Raw genomic sequence first — 22,932 nt, forward strand, 5'->3', positions numbered from 1 at the left:
CATTTTAAGTGTCATAAGAAATATATAATTCTCAAGATTAACATGTATCATCCTCCCACATAATGATGTAAACAGTTTGCACATTTTGAATAACCAGCTTTTCCCCCTGTTTACCTTTTTATGCCTCTCTTGAGATTTGTGTTTGAAGATCAAATTTTCTATTGAGCTCTGGTCTTTTCATCAACAAAGTCTGGAAATTCCTTATTTCATTGAATATCCATCTCCTTGTCTGAAATGGTATGCTAAATTTTGATTGTAGCCGCAGCATCTTTGCCTTATAAAATATCACATCCCATTTGTTCCAGTCTTTTAATGTAGAAGCTGAAAGTTTCTGTGTGATCCTGCCTGTAGTTCCTCAATATTTGAATGATTTCTTTCCCACTGCCTGCAGTATTTTCTCCTTCACTTGACAGTTCCGGAATTTGGCAACAATATTTCTTGGTGTTTTCAGTTTGAGATCCCTTTCAGGAGGTGAGTGGTGGATTCTTTCGATGACTATTTTGCCCTCTTAGATCTAGACCTCAAGGCAGTTTTCCTTGATTATTCTTGGAAGATTCTTTCCAAGCTTCTTCTCATATGCCAATTATTTTTAGATTTTTCTCTCCTGGATCCATTTTCTAGGTCAGTTGTTTCTCCAACAAGATGTTTTACATTTTTTTCTGTTCTTCATTCTTTAGATTTGACCGATCATTTATGCATAGAGTCATTAGCTCCTTCTTGCCCAAGTCTACTGTCAAACAAATTGTTTTCTTCCATTAACTTTTGTATCTCCTTTTCCATTTGTCCAGTTTTTCCCTTTAAGAAGTTATTTTCTCCAGTTAAGTTTTGTACCTCCTTGTCCATTTGGCCAATTTTACTTTTTAAGGAGCTCTTCTCTTTAGTGAATTCTTTATTGCATTTTGTGAATTGTATTTTTAAAATCATTGGTCAACTTTTCTTCTATCTCTCTAATTTGGATTTGAAAATCCTTCTTGAACTCTTCCAAGAACGTTTTTTGGGCTTGAGATCAGTTCGTATTCCTTTTTGATGTGGTATAGTGTCAATGCAGTCTTCTTTTGAATTCATATTTTGATCTTCCCTTTCCCAGTAATAAGATTCTTTGGTCTTTGATTTTCTTATTTGCTTCTTGCTCATGGGTATTGCCTCCTTCCTGGCTTTGAAAATGGATCCCTGCTTCTGAGGCACAGTGAGTTTGTCCCATATTTCTTGTCCTGGGAACTAGGGGCCTATGTACTGGCTTTGTGTGGTATGACCTCTGGCTCTGTCATCTAGAAGCTATACAATGCTACAGCTTACTTAGTGCTGAGTTGGTTGGTGTGTGCCAAGGTGTTGGCCAGGTGAAGTCTATCTGAGTTTCCTTGGGGTTACAGGGAAGATTGGGGTGTGATGTATGGGGGAGGGGTAGTCTGGCTGCTAGAGGTCTCCTTTTTCCCTAGAGCTGCATTACAGCGTGGGAAGATTCAGTGGTTAATGGACCCCCATCTGCACTGGTGCCTGCTCAATTCCCCTGGCTGTGCTAAGGCATGCCTGGGGTCCTGGTGTTGGCCTGCTGGACCACTGAGTTGGGTCTTGTTGGGACTCCTCCAGTCCTGCACTGATTCCCTTCAGCCACAGCAAGAGGAACCCTTCCCATTAATCTCTCTTGCCTCCTGAGCTAATGGACTTCTCAGTATCTCTTTTGCTGGCCCCACCATTCCAGAATTTTCCTGGGGCACTATTCCCCGGGTTTTTCAAGGTCAGCAAGAGGATGATGAGAGCACTTACATGTTGCTCCACCATCTTGGCTCCCAAAAGTTCAAGTCTAAGCATCTGAAATATTGAGGGGTTAAGGTGCTTGCTTATGGTGGCACAACTAGTCTTGTACTCAGGTCTTATGGACTCCAAGACCAGCTCTTTATGACACTGTACCATAATGGCTCTTGTAAGATTTATAATATATATGACTGTTATTCTAATAACATGTATATGGAAGTTGTAACTAATTAAATATACATATATTGGAGAAGATATTTAATTTTTTAATTGATATAGATGTGTAGTCAAAAAAGTTTAGAGACTTCTAGTTTAAAACAGTGGAAGAATGTACACAGTATAGAAAGCCCTAAGTCATAAAAATGAATAAAGAAATTCTTGGTCTAAATCAGCTAACATTCAATTTAACTTATACCAAGGGCTTAAATAACATAGGTTCATATTTCTCTGTGTGTGTAGGCATTAAAAGCTTTCAGAAAATGCAATATTAAGTGGAATAAGAGAGAAAATACATTTTTAATAATGTTGATTTGGTGGTGGTGGGGAAATTAAATTCTTTCTTATTCCTTTGGAATATTCCACTCTCAGTGTTATAAGCTTATAATGAGTTCCCTGGAATAACTATGCTAATTTATTTACTGTAGAGTTTTATTAATTTTCATCTTATATTACACTACCTAATAATTTGTTCATTTTCTACTTATTCCTGGTATCTAGCTTCTATTCTGTTTTAACTCTTTTTTTTTTTAAAGAAGTTACTCTTTAAATAAAGGTTTCTGGTAACATTAACAGCAGGGAAGATTGTTATTCATTTGCAGGAAGGAACTTGATCATTCTTGGGTTCCAATTAGGAAATGCCTTAGGGCCCTCTAGGGCTAAACACAAATGGTATCACAACCTGCTGGATCATTTAATATTTCTGTAGAAAAATTGTGAGACTTAAGCATTTTTATTTGAAATATGTGTACCCCATTTCTTATGTTTAAACTGTAACCCCAATTCCATTCTAATTGTATTTCTCAGTGCTAATAATCTTGGCCACTTTGAAGATTTTGTCATGTAAAGAACAGTGAAAAATTCTGCTGTAGTTAGCTTGGACTATATTTTTACTGTGTAATTTCTGTGATATTTTTCTTTCATTTTTCTGTACTGTTTTTTTCTCCCAAGAGAGATGATACACAAATACCTATACACCTACTCATCTTTTTTAAATAGAAAGGGAATAAACTTTAAAAAAATATCATATGGAAAGCCAATCTGCATCTTCATCCTAGATGCAACGTGGCATAATGGGAAAAGCAGTGGAATTGGTCTTCATTCATGTTTCAGCTCTGTTATACCTGTGTGAACTTTGGAAACTATAAAACCTTTCTGAGCTTCAGCCTCTCTTGAAGTGAGGGGAAATGATTTTCTATAACTATAGTAGATCTCTGATCTATCTCATTAACATGAGTCATCCTTTCACCTGTGTTGCTGGCAAACTATACCCACTTTCTCATCCATTACAACTAGTTCCTATATCTCTCCAAAGTCTCCATGGAGTACCTTAGCAAATGTGATGGATGCCTTTCTCTGGGGTTCTTTTAATATTTCATGAATAGCAGTGCAGCATTGAGGCTTTAAATCTGTTATTCTTCATTTTTTCTACATGACTGGCCCACTGGCTCTTCTGGTCATGCTTTTCTTTAGTGATAGCCTGCTGCACCATTTTTCATGTGCAAATCATTGATAGAAGTGTGCTCAGCACTATGAAATCAAGGTTGTTTTAATCAATCCACAAGCTTTCATTAAGTGACTAGCAAACGTTAGGCACTGTGCTAGAAACTGAGGATACAGACATAAAAATCTAACGTGACCATGTGAGAAAGGCACTCTAAATTGGAAAGTACTATATAAATGTAACATGTTATGAGAAAAGCATGAAGAATGAAACAAGGAGACACGGAGTGAATTATATATTAGCTATAGATGCAAGGAATCTTAGGAAGTGACCTTAGTTTGTAAAGAACTCTAGAAATCTGACGTGGTTTGACATTGTTTTACAAGTATCTATAATTATTTAGAGCATAAGATATGTATATTTCCAGATATGTATACACAAAAAGGTACACATATACATATTTATATATGCATATATATACTGTGTATGTATATATATATTACATATTTGAAATCAACTAACTATAATTGTACAAATATATTTGTGTCAACTTATGTAGACATATGTCTATATGTAAAATGAAGACCTTGTAGTGAATATTTCTTATATCCCTGAAAGTTTCAGACATTTTTGTGGAACGATGATTTTCAAGGATTTTTACTCTATTTAAACTGTGCAGTGTAGCAGTCTTGAAATTTTAAAATGTTAAAGATGATTATTAAATAAGGACTATGAGAGAGGCTTAGAGGTATTAATGATTTGAGACTCTCACTCTAAATAAAATGAATGTGAGTTATTTGCACAATGGGATTATCTTGAACAGCTTTTCCCAAACTTAGTTTTCCATACTATGAGTGCTTTCATTTAGGATTTTGCAATGTGTCTACTTATTCAGATATCACACGGATATAATGATAAAAATGTGCATACTCTGTTCCATTTTCTCTCATTTTCTTTACCACATGTTTCCCTTCCTCTAGTTGTACTGTAACTTATTTAATCACCTTTTCTAATATCTAATCAAAATTCTAGTCCTCTATTTGGCTAATTCTTACTTTTACTTGTAGTTTTCCCTTCTCTTTTCTAAAAGCTTGTCAGAACTTTTTTTCTTTTACCTTGGGGAAGACATTGAGTAAGGCTGACATTATACACAGAAACATATGCACATTTTATATAATGTATGTGATTGGTGGTATACATGCCTATATGCATATATATGTACATAAACATTCTATAATATTGTTTGATAAGTGGCACATACATAATATTTATTCAAACGTATACTACATGCATGATAGGTATATGTGTATATACATATGTGTACATACATAAGTGTTTACACATATAGCTTTGTGAATACAAAGGTAAACACTAAGGCCAATTAAGTCCTCTGTAGCCTTTCTATAATGTATATTATGCATTTAATACTTTCTCACCACATAACAGATAAGAGCATATCCTTGAAAGAACATTCTATCTTGCACGACATATTATAACAGGGCTTCATGAAAGCACAGCTTCTCTGGACAGCAAATTTACTATCCTATGAAAATTTTAACTTATGAAATAGAAGTAGATAACTATTGATTTTTCCTTTATTTTTTCTAGTTAATTTGTTATTTCAAGTTAACAAACATCTACTAATTGCTCATTCTGCACCAGGTACTGTGCTAAATACTAGGAATATAAAGAAATATAAAAATAATCTCTACCCTCAAGGAAATCACATTTTAATGGGGAGAGAGGATATGCAAACAACTATGTGCATGTTAGATAAAGGCATAGTAAATGGGAGGCAATCCCAGAAGGAAGGCACTGGCAGTGAAGGAGGGAAGGAAAAGCTTCTTGAAGAAGGTAGGATTTTATCTGAGACTTGAAAGAAGCCTGGGAAACCAGACAGAAAAAAAAAGGAGAGAGTGTTTCAGGCATGGCAAGCAGCCAGTGAAGAGGCAGGAAATTGGGAGAGGTGTGTGTTTGATGGATTGTAGTGTATATAGCAGAGAGTTAAAGTAGAGGAAGATTGGGAAGAGCAAGACTGTGAGGAGTTTCAAAACCTTCTTTTGTATTTGATCCTGGAGATATTTAGGAGCCACTGTAACTGATCAAAAAAGGGAATGATACAGTCAGATGTGAACTTTGGCTGCTGAGTGGAGGAATATGTGAAGTTAGGACAGATTTGAGGAAGGGAGGGAGATAAAGCAGAAGGCCATTGCACTGTTGCTAGTAATGGAAATAGTGAGGGTCTGCACTAGAATGGTGATTGTGTCTGAGGAGAGAAGACAGTACATACATGTGGCAAAGCTGGAAAGAATGAGATATGGCAATATTAGACATATGGGATTAATTCAGGTTAGGAGTTGGGAGTGACACTGCAATTCTGAGTGTGGGAAACTGGAAGGATGGGAGTGACTCAACAGTAATAGAGAATTTTGGAAAACGAAAGGTTGTTTGGAGAAATATAAAGGGTTTTGTTTTAGACATGTTGAGTTTAATATGTATATAGACTGTCCAGTTCCAAATTCATTTTGATTTTTAATAGGTCTCTGTGCTACTACTACGCTTCTCACAATCAGGAGTCATGTATGATAGGCTTTTTATACCCTTTAACAACTAATGCTTATTGTGCAAAATTGGTCCATCCATCCTTCTTTCTATCTATCTATCTATCTATCTATCTATCTATCTATCTATCTATCTATCTATCTACCTACCTACCTATCTATCTTCCTATGTCTGTCTATCTATCTGTCTGCAAATGTGTATATAAGCATATGAAACCACATTTTCTTAATTCTGACATATCTGTATACATATTTGTATCCAATAGGCCAGAACCAGTTTTGTGGACAAAAGATGGTGGAGAATTACCAGATCCAGACCGAATGGTTGTGAGTGGTAGGGAGCTAAATATTATTTTCCTAAACAAAACGGATAATGGTACATATCGATGTGAAGCAACAAACACTATTGGCCAAAGCAGTGCAGAATATGTCCTGATTGTACATGGTGAGTACCTTTTTGAATTATTATTAGTGAAGATATAGAATGGAATTTTGAATTCTGTATTCTTTATTTAAAGTCCATCTTAACCGTAATCAAAAAATAAAAGAAAAAGAGGAAAAGAAGCAATTATTAAGGAGGGTATTCTTTCCAAAAAAATTGGTTTGTTTTAATTTTATTAATTGGATTAATGAATCATTTTGCTATATATCTCTGTGCTATAAATACAAGAGCATATGTTTCTTATTAAGCTTGATGAAAAGTGTATTTCCAATGGATTGCGTGTAGTCACTGCTCCATATTTACTCTTTTATATTGAAGTTTCTAGTGGAGTTAATATTATATCATTGATGTAGTAATGGCGGAGGTATACCCAGTTAATGAGAAATACTTTAATTCCTTGTGAATGTTGTGTTAGATACTCTTCCAAATGTGAACTGAAAATCTATTCTTCCTGCTCTGGGGTGATATAACTGAAAATGGAGAAACATTATAGCAAGCCATTAGGCAAATGCTTAAGTGAAAATAATCTTACTTCTCTTACGCACAATTTCAGGGATGCCCTCTACATCATTATACTTATGAAGGATTCACTAAATCCCTAAAATGTTCAGAAATATTTTGTCCTTTCTGCATAATGAAACTTCTGAAGAAGTACAATGAATATGGGTCATTTTTTTTGTTTCTTTGTTTTCTGGGTAATGTATTAGAGTGAGGAGAATGTTGAACTTGCCAGAGCACAATGATTCGAGTTCTGTTGCAGTCACCTTTCAGCAAGTCCTTTACCTGCCTGCACCTTGGTTTTCTCATCTCTAAAATGAAGGCATTAGATTTGATGAACTTTAAGACTCTTTCTAGCTCTAACATTCTATGAGCCTCTGATTCTATAACTAGTTGGTGGGTCTAGGTCTTCTACAAAACTGGGTTTATGCAGAACTAAAACATTCTCTCAAAAATCATAATTTTAAGATGATACGGGCAGGTTCTTCCACATATATGGTTTTGTTCCAGTAAACTTGCATAATGTCATGAATAGTGCAAGCTCCCATTTCCTAGACAGTATTGTGTGTCTACTTCTTAATTAATATAGTGGGACTAGGTTTATACACCTTAAGCTCCCAACTTCCCACATCCCCCAGAAGAATGACATCGGTATACCATTTCCTGTCTCACAAACAAAACGAATATATACGATGGTGTACCAGTGTACCCTTTACTATGATATTGACCTGCCAGTTATCATAGGGCATAGGTAGAACACAAGTTAGTTGTACCCTTAATTTTTAAATACTGCCTTCACTTAATAGCTAGTCACTGGGGGATTCAGGGCATGTTATATACATGTCACAGTGCTGTGAAAGCAATATGCCATAGAAATATAGAGTTAAAAGTGAACTGACAGGAATACAATATAGTTTTGTGAAAAGTATACCTTCTATATTTTTTAGTAAGTAATTCAAGTGGAGAATATGTATATGTTTTTCTAGTGTTTGCAAGCTGGCCAGCAGCATGATTCCCTAAATAGCCAAGTTACCTTTAGGTAGTTTGGCAGTTGACATATTTCTAATAAATACTTCTCTAAGCACTTTGTATGTAGTCATTTTTGGCTTTGCTTTTTGATCCACAATTCATCAAAAGCACCCCATGGATTAATGTTATTCATGCTGCTAGATCAATGCTGTGAAGTTCAACAGTAGTTTACCTAGGATTATTGACACAAGTAATGAGAGGCTCATTGAAACACTGAGACTATATTTCAATGTGTTTAAAAAAAAGATTTCATTTAGGTTCATTACAAAATGAAGTTTTCCCCTTTGCACGTTGAGTGTAATGTTTCATTAGACACTAGTTGTATAAATATGAAACACCATTCTCTCCTGTTAATGGTTTAGTCATTTCAATCTCCCACTAAATGCTGAAATTTGAGTGGCATTTCAATCTATAATGAATACTGTGTGCATTTTGGAATGGAGTGATAAGTGATCATTTGTGAGAACTTTACCCTTTTTTATCTTTTACACCAAGGTTGCTTTTGCATTAGCTGTGATAATTTAATATACCTCCAGCATAGAGGGTTATTTCATGAGCTGATACCCTGTGTCTTTTACTTTCATGCAGTTGCCCAGGCCCTATCGATCCTTAACTTGATGGAGGTCTGTGCACTTTTCCTGTAAAACTGTCTGTTATCTAAAGCCATTCTCTTGGTGAGGTTTTATCCTTTGGGTGTCAATGGTAGTGCATCAAAATGTTATCACATTTAATTGTAACATGGCTGGCATTTAGGGTTACAAATACTGCAGTAAATCCTAATTATGCCTTTGCAAATTCAGCATTGCAGTCACAGCTCACAATCTGAAACTGTAATTTAAAATTTGCTGCCAGGGAAAAACCTTATGAAAGTCAGAGTGCAAATTCCTCTAGCTTGATATTCAGTCACTTATGAAACATTCTCCTTATAGAGCTTGAACATTATGAAAAATCTTGGAAGTTCTATACTTTCTCCAGCATTATTTAGTGAATCCAGTAATCCAAATGTGAATTTGGGAAAGTTCCTTCCAATGATAACATAAGCTAAGGAACTTTGTATCAATCCAGGAATTTCCTGAAGAAGATTCGGGTAGTCATTTTAAATTCATTAAGAAAAAAAATCTATAAGTATTTTGTATTCCATCATTTTGTCCTTTTATCTCTTTATTGCAATGATACAGGGCCTAAGGAATATGTGCGTATATTTATATGGGTGAAGAGGAAAGGAATGAGCATTTATATAGTACTTACGTTGTTCTAGGCAATATATTAAGTGTTTCATAGATTATTAACTCATTTGATTCTCATAACAACCCTGGAATGTAGATATTATTATCTCCATTTCACAGTTGAGGAAACTGAGGCAAACAGAAGTTAAATGATTTGTCCAGAGTTACATAGCTACTAACTGTCTGAAGCTAGATTTAAACATGGATCTTCCTGACTCAGGACTCGTTGTGCCAGCTCTATCTTTTGTTTCATTCGTATTCTGAACTTTTGCAAAATCTTTAATAGAGAAATGGAGCTGGAGAGAAGTTCTTTCAGGCATCTGGCCTGGTAAAGATTGATAAAATTACATGCTCAGGTTATTAACCTCCTATTACATGCCAAGGTCGAGCCAGACCAAAAACACTGTAACACATTTTGACTAAATGCAATACATAAAGCTCCAATTATCCATTGACTGTTGTCTTCAAAATATGCAAAACTAAGCCTGATTAATAAGTAATGATGTACTCAATCAAATTCCCCACTATAAAGGTAGGTGGAAAAAACACCAAAATTACAAGAAATATTTCGAGCAGCATTCTGTAGAGAAAAAATCATAAGACGTAGAGACAGAACCTGGCTTTGAATATATTGGCTCAGTGACTTAAAATGCCTTAGTGATGCTTTGGATCCTAGTTTCCTCATCTACACACAGGGAAATATTGTGTAGTGGTTAAGTTATTAAATTTGGATTCAGGGAGACCTGGCTTCAAATACTGTCTCAGACACTTGTTAACTGTGTGTCTCTAGGTAAGCCATTTAACATCTCTGCCTCAGTTTCCTCATCTTTAAAATAAGTCTTTTAGAATCTAGATTTATATGTGTCTGTGTGGTTACTCTAATGTTCTTCTTTCCCTGGACATACCAGTTTATCTTTCCTAGAAGTATCAACTTGAAAAATGTGTTGAAATAGAGAGTTTAAGGCAGCATTTTGCCCTGTCCATTCAAATTATTAAGATAATTAATAAGGACACTAGAACTGTGTGTGTGTGTGTGTGTGTGTGTGTGTGTACTTCTCTTCTTCAACGGTGTAATAACAAAATCTTCCCTGTTCCCTACCAAAAACCCCATTAAAGATACCCCTCAATACTTGTGGAGTTGATTATGTAGATTGGAAATTAGGTATGCAAACCTGTGCCACTTGGGGATATTACTAATAACATCCAAGATCCTCCCTCCCCTTTGATATTTTTTCTTCCTATACATAACTTGTGAATTATTCTCTTTTTGCCTTTATTATTATTTCACCTCCAGTTCAGATTTCCTCTAGATATCTTTTTTTCCCCCAATGCAGATGCTTCTCATACATTTGTTCTTTTTGGTGTCATTTCTACAAGCATCTCCAGTATTGTAATATTAATGATGATTCTACTGTCCTTGATGGTGAAGTAATGTTTGCTTGGAAAATCTTTTCAGATCTTTTTTATTTTTCTTCTTTTTGTTGTTCTTCCATTTGTGTTTGCAAATGCCCTTGGGATGACTGCTTAATTGATTGACTGGCTAAATTTTCTTTAAACTGGTTTTTTTCCCTTCACTGCTTGCATTTTATGTAATGAAATTTCACACTCCTCTGTCATCCTATAAATTTTTTACCAATGGATTCACCTTCTAAACTGGGATTGACTTAAGCTGCCTTTTGTTTCTCCTTGATAAGTAAGAAAGTATTTACTAAGGGGTTTTAAAAAGTCATTTGCTGTATATGTGATCACATCTAACATATTATATCATAGATTATAATTGCACTGTTTACCACACAGTGAAGAGTCAGTTAAGGAGAAGGCATAGATAGATTAAGAAAAGCACCATTGGAAGTAGTATCCACAGCAGTGATATCACAGAGCCATCCAAACATCAAGGTCTTTGCTTTACTCTTACTCTATTGTACCATTTTGTCACCTTTTCTCAGATTTTCCATCTTTTGTATCACCCTTTTAAATCATTCTCCTTCCTTGTAGACTATTTAATTATAGCCTATTTGTCGTCACTTTCCCCCAGGTTAATAGGATAGCAAATTTTCTTACTGAATTTTATTCTATCATCCTGCCTACCTAGACAAGTCATAAAATTGTCCATTGCTAAAAATAAAATTGTATTCGAATTTTGTGCACATTTCAGCCACACACAGAACTTTTCTTGGTATCTTTGAATGAGTATCTCAGAAATGCGACCATGACAATGATGCATTTTTTCCCTCATGGGAATGAATATTATTGTTTTCCCTTTCCTTCAGGACAGCTTTAATCAACAGGGAAATAGTAGCAGTCTACATGTTCTTACCAGTAATATAGCAACATCAAATAAAACACTGTCGAGTTTTTTTTTAAGGGTAGGGAAGAATATGATTGTTAGAAAAGTTTGTGTATTTTGGTCTAGTGAAGGCATCAAGAGATTATGTGTGCCTCTCCAGTTTTACAGAATCAATACAGCTGCTACTTTCATTTCTCTCAGCTTTTATTGTTAATAATAAATGTCAAGAAAATATTCTGAGACAGAAAGGTGTACATGAAGAGATTACAGAATGCAATACAAAGTCAGGCTTCCATTGCTCACTCAGACATATATCTCATTCAGACACTACAGTCTAAATGCAGGTCTACTTCCTGGGTGCTGCTGCTCCATTTCACATGGCTCACTTGCCATGAAAGACAGACAGATTGGGTCACAGAAGCTATCCTTTCTTTCAATTTAGTAAAAATTTCTACTTTATCTTGAGTTCCTTTCCACTTTTCCGTATAAGAGTTAGCTAAGGTTCAAATAGAAAGCCCAGTACTTGCAGATAATTGGGTTGTGCCATTAATAAAGGATACTACTTGAAATCTTGACAGATACATACAACGACTGAAAATTAGTAACAATTGTGAGAGAGGAAATTAGTAAAACTTTTAAAATGAAGTCCTATCTTATAAACCTTCAAAGTAGACCTCAAAATTAGCAATGTAGCAACTTACAAAATGGGGAATGTGATCACAATACATGAATTTCCAATCTTACACAATAAGTTTGAATTTTTCAAAAGTTAGAGTAGGCATTTCAGGCTTATTAATGTTTTAAAATGTTAACAAGAGTTCTCAACTCAAATAGGAATTAGAAATGCTTCTCTGTGTTTGATAATTCATCTATGGCTAGACTATGTAATTAATATTCTCTCTCGTGAGTTATACGTGACTGCTATAGCTATCCAGAAATGAAATATAAGTAACATAGTGAAGTCTAACATATTTTTAATTGCTCAGTTATACTATCAGATAGAAAAAAGTATAATTCTTGTGTAATAAAATGGAACAAAGGCACCAAATCTTTTTGTTCATAACAGGGCAAAGCGATACTAGATTATAAATATATAGAAAGTCAATAAACACACAAAAAAAGAATTCAGCTATAAAATTTCTCCTCTCACATGAAAATAGACCTTTTGGTTCATGAATTAATTCTGCATGCTCATTTTAAATTCCTTCCATTAAGACAAAGATGGAAAAAATATGAAATGCAGTGTTTTTTAAAGTAGAAGAACCCTCTCCAATACAGATTAACAAGGAGGATAGCAAAGGAGAAGCAAAGTGACTGGTATTTTCTTTCATGTCAGGCTGAGATTTTTCAGACAGTGAGCTCGCTGGACAAATCTTAAAATTGCCTTCTCTTTCATTACTTAAGATAAAACATTTCATTTATGGACATGACTAAGTCGAGAGAGTTGTGCTGCCTACAGGAAAATCGTGCCTTCTGATTGAATGAATATGCCTTTGAGTTTGGAAAAAAAAGAAATGAAATTGTATAAAATTGGTGGAGCCAGGAGCACTATTTTCAATATTGCACATTTAAAAAATAACACCTAAATTGAGGCTTAATTCTATCTCTTTGGTTTGAGATGAGCATGACACGGATAAATTAAGCTAACTGCCAGCTGCCACAGCACAAATTCAGTTCAAAGAGACTGCCAGGATGGCCATGTTTCTCTAGTACCTACATGAAAGGATGTGAATACTGAGGGACAAAAGTCCCCTCTGCTGTTTCAGAAAGGTAAGGAGAGACATGTTATTTAATATTTTGGCATTTTAAAAACTGTTGTTGTTGACTACAGAAACATTTCAAATAGTTTCTATTCAGTCAGCAGGCAATAAAGAAAAAATAACGTGATAAATAAACAACATACCTCTTTGCCTTAACTGATTTGTTAAGTTTTTTGCCATTTGGTCAGATGGTGTTGCTATAAAAATATAGCACAGGGCCTTTCTGACTTTTTTATGCAGCAGTCATGATGGTGCAGATATCAAATTCATGAGAGAATACCATCATTATACAGTGTCCCTGTAGAAAGAAGATTATGAAGACTTTCTCCTTTTTAGAAATATCAGAGTATGTGTTAATTTTCCTCATAGAATCACTCAGTATTGCATGTTTTGGGGTTTTTTTTGGGCAGAATTCTTTTTTTAATTCAATTTTATGTAGCAGAAATTATAGGAAATATGGACTCAAAATAGAACAAAATAAAATAACCATCTTTCCTGACTCTCTAAGGTAAAGAGAATCCTCCTCAGACTAGAAAATTCTCAGAAGCTCAGAAGTAGCAGAATCCCTGGGTCTCCTAGGCACAGTTAAGATATTTGGAGCCATTCTTGGTGAAGATGGATAAAGGTTAGGTTGGGTATCCTTGGATCACTATGACATGAACTCATTTGTCTAGTTCTGTTTCTGATGGGAGGTGGAGTAAGGTACATGAACCAGAAGCTCCCATGGCCTCGACTATTGGTGTATTACTGAAATTCACTTCATTTATAACTGAAGCTGCTTCTACCCTGTAGCATACACCTGAAATTATTGTTCCCTAACTACTGGCATTTCTGAAATGTCTTCTGTGCCCTTTATTTTTGTTAGGGAAAATGTGACTTGAAAACTGACTTCACCATTACCTTTTCTTGATGTCTAGCAAATTCTAAAAAATGAAATAATCCTTGATATTTCTATACATATCAAACATTGGAGTGTGTAGAGAAGCAGTCTTTCATTTGCAGTGAGGAGGCAACTAGATGATGCCCTGGATAGTGCGCTAGAACTGGAGTTGAGTTTAACCTTTATTTGTCTCAGTTTCCTCAACTGTAAGATGGGTATGATAACACCATCTACCTTACAGGGTTGTATTGAGGATCTAGTTAGATAATATTTATAAAGTGCTTAGCACAGTTCCTGGCACACAGGACACACTATATAAGAATTTATTCCCTTTCCCTTTCTTGTAGTGATTTGAGAATTACCTAAGGAGGGAAAATAAAGAATCCTCTTACAGTAAACCAATTCCCGAAGCCAGAAATTGCATTTTTAGACATTCATTCCTTTGGGTAAAGCAGGTTCCTTTCACTGATGTCTTCTTTTAAAAAAGAAATATCTTTTGGAAAGATAACTTTAAAATCATTGTCTCTCGAGCATTATTTAGATCTTTGGGTTGCTTTTCTCTAACTGGAAGGAATAACTTTGAAAGGAGAAGATTGATAATTATGGAAAGACATGAAAATTCATGGAAAGAGGGAATGGGGAGAATAAAAAAGAACTTTTCAGTTTCCTGTCCCTGGAATTCATCTCTCTTTGCTTCTGTAAGCATATGTCCAAGTAGCTTTATTGCTCTATATGTGCATACAGAAAGCACAGCCTTCCTTCAGTAATAAGGTGAACAGTTTTAACAATAATTTCAGTAACATCTTCACATTTCCCTTTGTGCTTTAACATACTTATATAGAGTAAGTTTTCAATATAATTGCTAATTTTGCAATATTTAAGTATTGCATGTAGGAGCATTTTATATTTTAATACCTTTTTCAAATTGGGAAGATACATAAAGAAATTAGGATGCACTGAAATTACTGCCATGTAATGACTTTCACTCTTATTTTAATTGTTGAAATTCCAACTTCTTGGTTTTACAGAAACAGCAAATACTGTTCTGCCAACTAGGGTATCATAGCCGAGTTATGCCCTGAGGATCTTTGATTTAAAAGGACTGGAAGTTGCTATTGCTATTTTTTAGAATCAATGTATTAAGAAGTAAAAGAAATCAAGGAGTATCTAGGAAATATTGTAATAGTTGTCAGTGACAAAACTGTACAGTAACCTGGGTATCTAAGCAGGCAGACAGCTTTACAGTTGTCCTAAAGCATGAAAAAAGGGTACTGAAAAAAAAAGATGAGACTACGAAAAAATTTTAACAGTAGTTTCAGTTGTTCTAAATGCTAATTTGCTATAAATAATAATAAATGTATTCAAATTTTTTAGTCATAGTGTTTTCCCCTAAATGAATATATATACTTGTGTGTACACATACACATACACACACACACACGCACGCACGCACTCACACACACAAACATATACATATTGGAGCTCCATGGATGAATCATATGCTACTAGAATCTCCAAAATAGTTATACCAGTTATGTCATATGTACACTTTTATGTACATATGTGTTCTGCGTTAAAAAGTAAACAATTTAGAGTAGAAAGAGATTTCCATTTGGGTCTGGGTATTCACAAATGCCCCAGTACGGTCATGAGCCTGTATCATAATCAAAGAAAAATAAAACTGTCCAGACATAAAACAACTTAGCCTATGTGTGTATGGACATCCACACAGAGAGAAAAAAGGAAACCAATTTACGATATGATTATAACACATTTCTGTATGCTGATTCATACCTGAATTGGGTCTTTCTAATTGTGGGTGAAAATGAGCTTATAGAATAAACATGTACCTCAACATATATCATTGATTATAATTTTATTAAAAATTTGTTTTTCTATTTGAATGATGTCCTATACCTGGAAAGGTTTAATAATCTTAGAGAAAAGGAAGGTGTCATGTCTAAGAGTTTGACTCTTTAGTACTTCAAATTTTAAATTAACTATTAGTTTGGAAGTGAAAAATAGCTATTTAAAAGAAAATAAATTCATTCAGATCCCAATTAAGCAACAAGATTAATTTATACACAAAGATTCCTTGTAGTTATATAAGTTGGTTGGACTGTTGGTTGCCACCCATCATATGAAATTGGAGTATTTTTCAATTTTTCAAAAATAGTTTTTCATTTTGAGTATTTTATTTTGTAAGTGGAGCTAGTAGAGAGACTAAGTGACTGAAATGAGTATTTTAAAAAGTTTTTAAGACTTATTTTTATTTACTGGACTAGGATACTATATTATTCTGGAGAAAAGATTAAGATACTATAGTAGTTATTAATTTTCAACTGTTACTTAAATCATAACAGCAGTTTTACATGCTTGCTGTTGGAAGAAGAAGAAACCTAACAGAACATTGACAATCTTCCTTTTTTCTTACAATTGAAAAAAAATAGTTTATTAGCAAGCATTTATGAAGCACTTGGGATACAGACAACAATTAAATGGGACAAGTATCCATTTAATTTCGTCATGTCAAGTATATCCACCAGTTTCAATTACTTATAAATTGATTAATAAAAATATATTTTGTAACAACATGTAAAGTTTTTGAGGGTAGTCACAGTTTACCTTCTTGTCTTTGTATCTCTAGGATCTAGCATATGACAGGTAATTAAAGTTTAAAGTTTCTTGAATGAATGGATGGATATATGGTATGTTTAATACTTGCAGTAAGTTTTCATCATCTGGGAGCCACCTTCAATTGTATTGATCTTGCCACTGGACCCAAATGACTGTAGGAGAGAGTGAGGCTAGTGAGTTTGCACAAACCTGCCTCTATTATGTGCAGTTCACTTGCAAATCAAGGAATCACTTTCCTCATGTCATGGGTTCTCTATGAGAAGGAAAAACCACAAACAAGTTTTCATCTCATTTTATCCCATGAAATAGGAGCTGCAAATATAATTACTCTAGACAGGATCAGCAAGTTAGATTGATTATTGAGATCCCAAAACTAGGTTCGCAGAGCTTAGGATGCGCCAGTTTACAAAGAGGATCAAGACACGAACACCGGCCTTCAGGCACAAAAGCCCAGAATTGTAATTATATGATCATGTCGCTTCTTAGATTACTAAGGATATCTTGCGATCTTTATCACTAGTTGTGATTGTGTAAAGCTTCTATCCTTCCTTCTAATTAATGTTTCTCTCTGTCCCCTCTATTTTCCTTCCCTTTCTCCTTTTCCATTTCCCTCTCCTCTCCTATTCTCCTTCCCCCATCTCTCTCTCTCTCTCTCTCTCTCTCTCTCTCTCTCTCTCTCTCTCTCTCTCTCTCCCCCTCTCTCTCTCAATACACACTTAGGTTTGTATTTTCTGGGTCAACTTCTGTTCTTTTTTGAAATCATTGATTTGGATTCAATTCATTAGAAAACTCTCGGGGTAAAGGAAAGCACATTTACATGTGCATTTGGCCCGTATGGCAACGAACAACCCTCATCTTTCATAATTACCTGTCCCTCTTCAGTAAACGAATACAACATGTACTTCAGTGTCTCTGGGTACTTTATTTTGTTTCTAGAACCCATGTTAGCCTGAATGGGCCAGAAAGTCATTTGTGAAAAGTAAACCTGCCACAGAACAAAACATGTTGACAAGTTAGAAATTGCTATACATCACATGTGCAGAGAACAAAGCATACCTTTCACCTGAAGTGCTTGTTACAAAACAACAACCAAAATCGAGCAGCAATTGCTGTCTTCAGTTTATTGCACACAGTTCATGTATTAGCTGATTTTATTTTGACAAGGGTGTACCAAATCTGTTGTGCTCTTATAAGCTTCTATGACAAAATAAGATTCATTTATTTTTATATCTTTTATATCTTGATAAATTCTTCAGAAACAGAGAGAGAGAGATAGAGAGAGAGAGAGAGAGACAGACAGACAGACAGACTGACAGACAGACAGAGAGAGACAGAGAGAGAGACAGAGACAGAGAGATCTTTTCATGGGCTAGAAGGATTAAGAGTCACTACACATAAAACAGAAGGATTGAAAACCAGAATCCAGGAGCTCAATTCTGTAAGTCTCAATTGCTTTTGTAGTCAATGAGACTTGGAGATCATTAACTGAAATTGTCTGCTTGATATTTGATGCAATCTTTCAAAAGGGAGTCAAGATTTATAATTATTCATGGTTCAGGATCAGTGTTTTCTATGAATGATCCATGTTTTTGGAAGTAGTGTTATATTTGGTAAATTCTTATTCATCAAGAAATCAGGATCATCTTTTTACAAGTGTTGCAGATAATATGGAAAGAGTGAGAGAGAAAGAGATAGAATTTCCTTTAGAATGTTATGATCTACTCAGTGAAAATAGACATGTACATGTGAAAAATACCTCATAATTGTTACATGAATCAGAGAAAACAAAATCCCTTCACAGCTGGAGTGTTCAAGAAAGTATTTAGAGTAGAGATGGGAACTGTACTGAACCCTAAAGTTTTCCCCAGTACAATGTAAATGTTCAAGGACTGGAATGATCACTATTACTATCTTCCTATCCACAACTCAGAAAACAAGGCCTAGCACATAGTTGGTGGTGGAATTGTACTGAATTATAATATGGGTAGAATTTTGGCAGAAGGCAGGTAAGGAAAAGTTAAAGGAGAGAGAGGGATGGAGAATGTAATATTTCAGGTCAGGGTCACAACATGTTCAGAGGTAGTAGAGTACAAAGCATTTTGGAGGGATGAGCATATCTGTTTAGTTGGAGCACAGGAGTCTGTTCAAAGAAGTACCATGTGATTATGCAGATATGGCTATATTTTGGAGGGACAAGAATATCTGGTTAAGAAATACATGTTCTACAGGAAGGTGTTAAATGTTGGAGAGGATGTGGGAGAGTTGGAACACTAATATACTGTTGGTGGAGCTGTCAGCTGATCCAACCATTCTGGAGAGCAATTTGGAACTATGCCCAAAGGGCTATAAAAATATGCACACCCTTTGACCCAGCAATAATGCTTCTAAGACTGTGTCCCCAACAGATCATAAAAATAGTAAAGGGTCCCACATGTACAAAAATATTTAAAGCAGCACTCTTTGTGGTGACCAAAAACTGGAAATCAAGGGGATGCCCATCAATTGGGGAATGGTTGAATAAATTATGAAATATGAATATAATGAAATACTATTGTGCTATAAGAAATGATGAACAGGGAGATTTCAGAGAGGCCTGGCAAGACTTCTATGAATCTGATGCTGAGCGAAAGGAGCAGAACCAGGAGAACTTTGTGCACAACAATGACCACAGTGTGTGAGAGCTTTTTTCTGGTAGACTTGGAACTTCACTGCAGTGCAAGGACTTAAAAAAAAATTTCCAATGGTCTTCTAAGGCAAAACGCCTTCCCAAATCCAGAGGAAGAACTATGGAATTCAATTGCAGATTGTAGCAGATCGTGTGTGTGTGTGTGTGTGTGTGTATTGCGTTTTGGTTTCTTAGATGATTTTTCCCACTCATTTTAATTCTTGTCACAGCATGACTATAGTGAAAATGTATTTAATAGGAATGTATGTGTAGAACCTATACAAAATTGTATGCCGTCTTGGCGAGGGAGAGGGAGGGATAGAGGAAGGGAGGGGAAAATAATCATCAAAGTTATATGGTAGTTATTGTAGAACACTGAAAATAAATAAAATTAATTAATTAAAAAAAGAAAGAAATACATGTTCTTTCCTGTAAGCATTATTAAGTGACTATAGATTATTGTTCAGGCAGTGACATAATCAAAGACAGAAAGAGGAAGATGAGTAGGATAACAACCTGGAGGAAGGAGAAAAACTGGAATAGAGAGATCATTTAGGTTTTTAATACAATAATTCAGGTTTAAAGTCACGAGGAAATGAATTAGGTTAGTGATAATAAGAATTGAAAGGGAGATTAGGAAAAAAAAACTTGATAAAGCATGAATCTCAATAGAACTTGGTGACTAATTGGATGTGGAAATGAGAGTAGGGAATTAAAGATTACTCAAACTTTGATACTGGGTGATTGAGAATGGGGAAACCACTAACAAAAATAGGGAAGGTGATGAGGCTGAGTTTAAGATGATACCTAAATGTTTTGCAAGCAGTTGAAAATGATGGACTCCAGCATGGAGTACTGAAGATAAAGAATTGAGAGTGATAAGGAAAGACAGCATTTTTATAGCACCTTACCATTTGCAAAACACTTTATCTATTTCAATTTATTTGATCCTCAAAATAACCCCAAAAGGCAGATAGTATTATTATTCCCAGTACAGGAGTCAGTGTCTGAGGTTGGATTTAATCTCAGAGCTTCTTGACTCCAAGGTCCACATCTATGCATAATGTCACCAATAATGTCACCTAAAAACTTCAGGAAGACTTATAATGATTACACAAAGTCATGAAAGTGCATAAAAACTCTAAGGTTATATCTAAAGATAAAGAAGATCAGAGGGCAAAGAACAGAACCTCAGATGATACTAACATTTAGAGGGAAGGAAGAGGAGTGATGTTTCTTCTTGAATGGTTCTTTGAGAATTCTGTGCATATGTACAAGTATCCTTCTATATAAATCCTATTTTAAAGACTTTTTGTGGTCTGCAATTATGACTAATCCTAGAAAGTGATGGCAGCCAAATCAAGTCAACAAGAATTTATTAAACTCAATATATGACAGGCATGTCTAGGGATACTAGGGATGTAAGGAAAGGCATTTTCATGACCTTTTCCCATCAAGGAGGTAACCTTCTAATGGGGAAATGTATCAGGTAAACAAATATGTACTTATAAAATATGTATGTACAGAATCAATGGAAGATAACCTATGAGGATAAGTACTAGCTATGGGTGGGAGTAGCCAGGGTGGAGGGTGGGAGGGGAATGACTGCAAAATATCTCTTGAAGAAGGGATTTGAGCTGAGTCTTAAAGCATGTTAGGGAAGTTAGGAAGGTGAACATTCTAGGCATTGGTGGGGGTGGCCAGTGAAAAAGGCACAGTCAAAAGACTATGCAGGTGAGAACAGCAGGAAGGACATGACTGGATCACAAAGAATGTAGAGGGGAGTAAACTTTCAGAAGACTGGGAAATTAGGAAGAGTCTATGTTGTGAAAGTCTTTTAATACCAAACAGAGAATTTTATAATTGGTCATGAAAGTTGTAGGGAGGCACTGAAACTTATTGGGGGGGGTGGGGTGGGGAGGGAAGCATGGTCAGAGCTGTACTTTAGCATCTCATTTTTGCAGTTGAGTGGTAGATGTATTCGAGTAGGGAGAGAAATAAGCAGAGAGGTCAACCAGAAAAGTAATGCAATAATCCAGGTAGGACATAATGAGAGTTTGTATCAAGATGGTGATTGCATGAGTAAATAAAAGGCTACATGTGCAAGACATATTGTGAAGGTATTAGAGTTAGCAATGAAATGGATATTTGTAGTGAGTATTAGATAATGACACTGAGTGTGATAGCAGTACACACTGAACAAATTAAATTAAAAAACTGCCAACAATTTTAGTATCCCAAAAAGTTGTCTAGGAGTTAATCAGCATTTATCAAATCATGCACACACACGCACATTTATACACACATACATACATACATACATGCACATATACACATTCTCATCTCCACAATATAAGGCTTTCAGTTTTGAAAGCCTGTCTGTTCTTTTCTCAAATATTCATGAAGAATAACTTTAATTTCTGTATAGATTATTCTCATAAAATTTTACAGTAAAGCTAAGTTTGTTCTCTAGTCATCTGGGTATTATTATTCTTAAGTGAGGTGCAATTCAAGGGCCATCATATGCTCAACAAGAAGCATTTGTTACTGTAATGTTATGTCTAACATAGTACAGTTGAATGAGGGATACCCTGTAGAGTGTAAGATTTTTTCATTGTCCCACTCACAGTTGACATTGTGCTAACTGCATCAAGATTTGGAACATTGTGAAAGTTTCCTAAAATAGACCTATAACAACCCAGAAGAGTACAGTCCAACTAATCACCCAGGGAAAATAAAAGTGCATAAGGGAGGGAGGAAACGATGTTTAGTGTCCAGAGCATTTCTCTGGTTATAATGTCATTTTCTTGTGAATGGATAGCTTACGAGCTGGTCTGTCATTCCCTTTATCTTAGAAGGATACTTTAAAGTGAAAAGCAAACTGATCCCAGAATTAAATAGAAGATGGGAGGAGCTTCATCACGGAAATTGTACCAGCCCTTTTAATTACCCCCAAATTCTCCCTTAAGCAATAAATTAAAATTTTTATTGCCATTTTTTTCTAAAGATGCATTATAACTGTCAGTAAAGGAAGATAATGATACCTGAAGAAACAATATTGAGGGTTGCCCAAAAAGAACAATAGAGAACAGTGTCTGGTAGGCGCAGCCTGGCAGATGCTTGTTATCAACAGAGACTTAAATGAAGAAAGGACATGAAAGATGTATGAGTGGAAAAGTAACTGGTCAATCATGAGTAAAGGATAACATGCAGAGCACCTTTCGGCTATACTACTACCTATATGATAAGAAAGACTTATGGCAAGTTTTCCTAGCATGTTGGCATATTGGAGAACATGAACAAGATTCCCATAGGCTGAGAAGGCAAGGTTGAAGTATGATCAGTACTACTAAAAAATACCTAGCAAGATAAATTCACAGATCCTTTTGGGTAATGAAGAATAAATAAGTGGGGCACTTATTAATGGCCAAGATAAAAGGTCACAGACCATGCCTGAGGGAGATTGTACTCTAGGTCTTTTGACACATAATTTTAGCAAGCAGACTTTCCTGAGAAGACTGGAGGTAGTTTAAAT

The 22,932-nt window shown here is 35.2% G+C and overlaps 1 protein-coding gene across 3 annotated transcripts in view; it reads left to right on the forward strand.

Moving 5' to 3' along the window:
* The window catches only part of CADM2 (cell adhesion molecule 2), a 1,349,490-nt gene that overhangs the window by 1,211,742 nt on the left and 114,816 nt on the right, over window positions 1–22,932 (forward strand). For all 3 annotated transcript variants that reach the window (XM_072621637.1, XM_072621640.1, XM_072621639.1), the window contains exon 7: window positions 6,240–6,418. In XM_072621637.1, coding sequence (XP_072477738.1) covers window positions 6,240–6,418 — 179 coding nt within the window. The remainder of the gene's footprint in view (window positions 1–6,239; window positions 6,419–22,932) is intronic.

The sequence above is a fragment of the Notamacropus eugenii genome, chromosome 6 (assembly GCF_028372415.1).
Source record: "Notamacropus eugenii isolate mMacEug1 chromosome 6, mMacEug1.pri_v2, whole genome shotgun sequence".
NCBI classification, from domain to species: Eukaryota; Metazoa; Chordata; class Mammalia; order Diprotodontia; family Macropodidae; genus Notamacropus; species Notamacropus eugenii.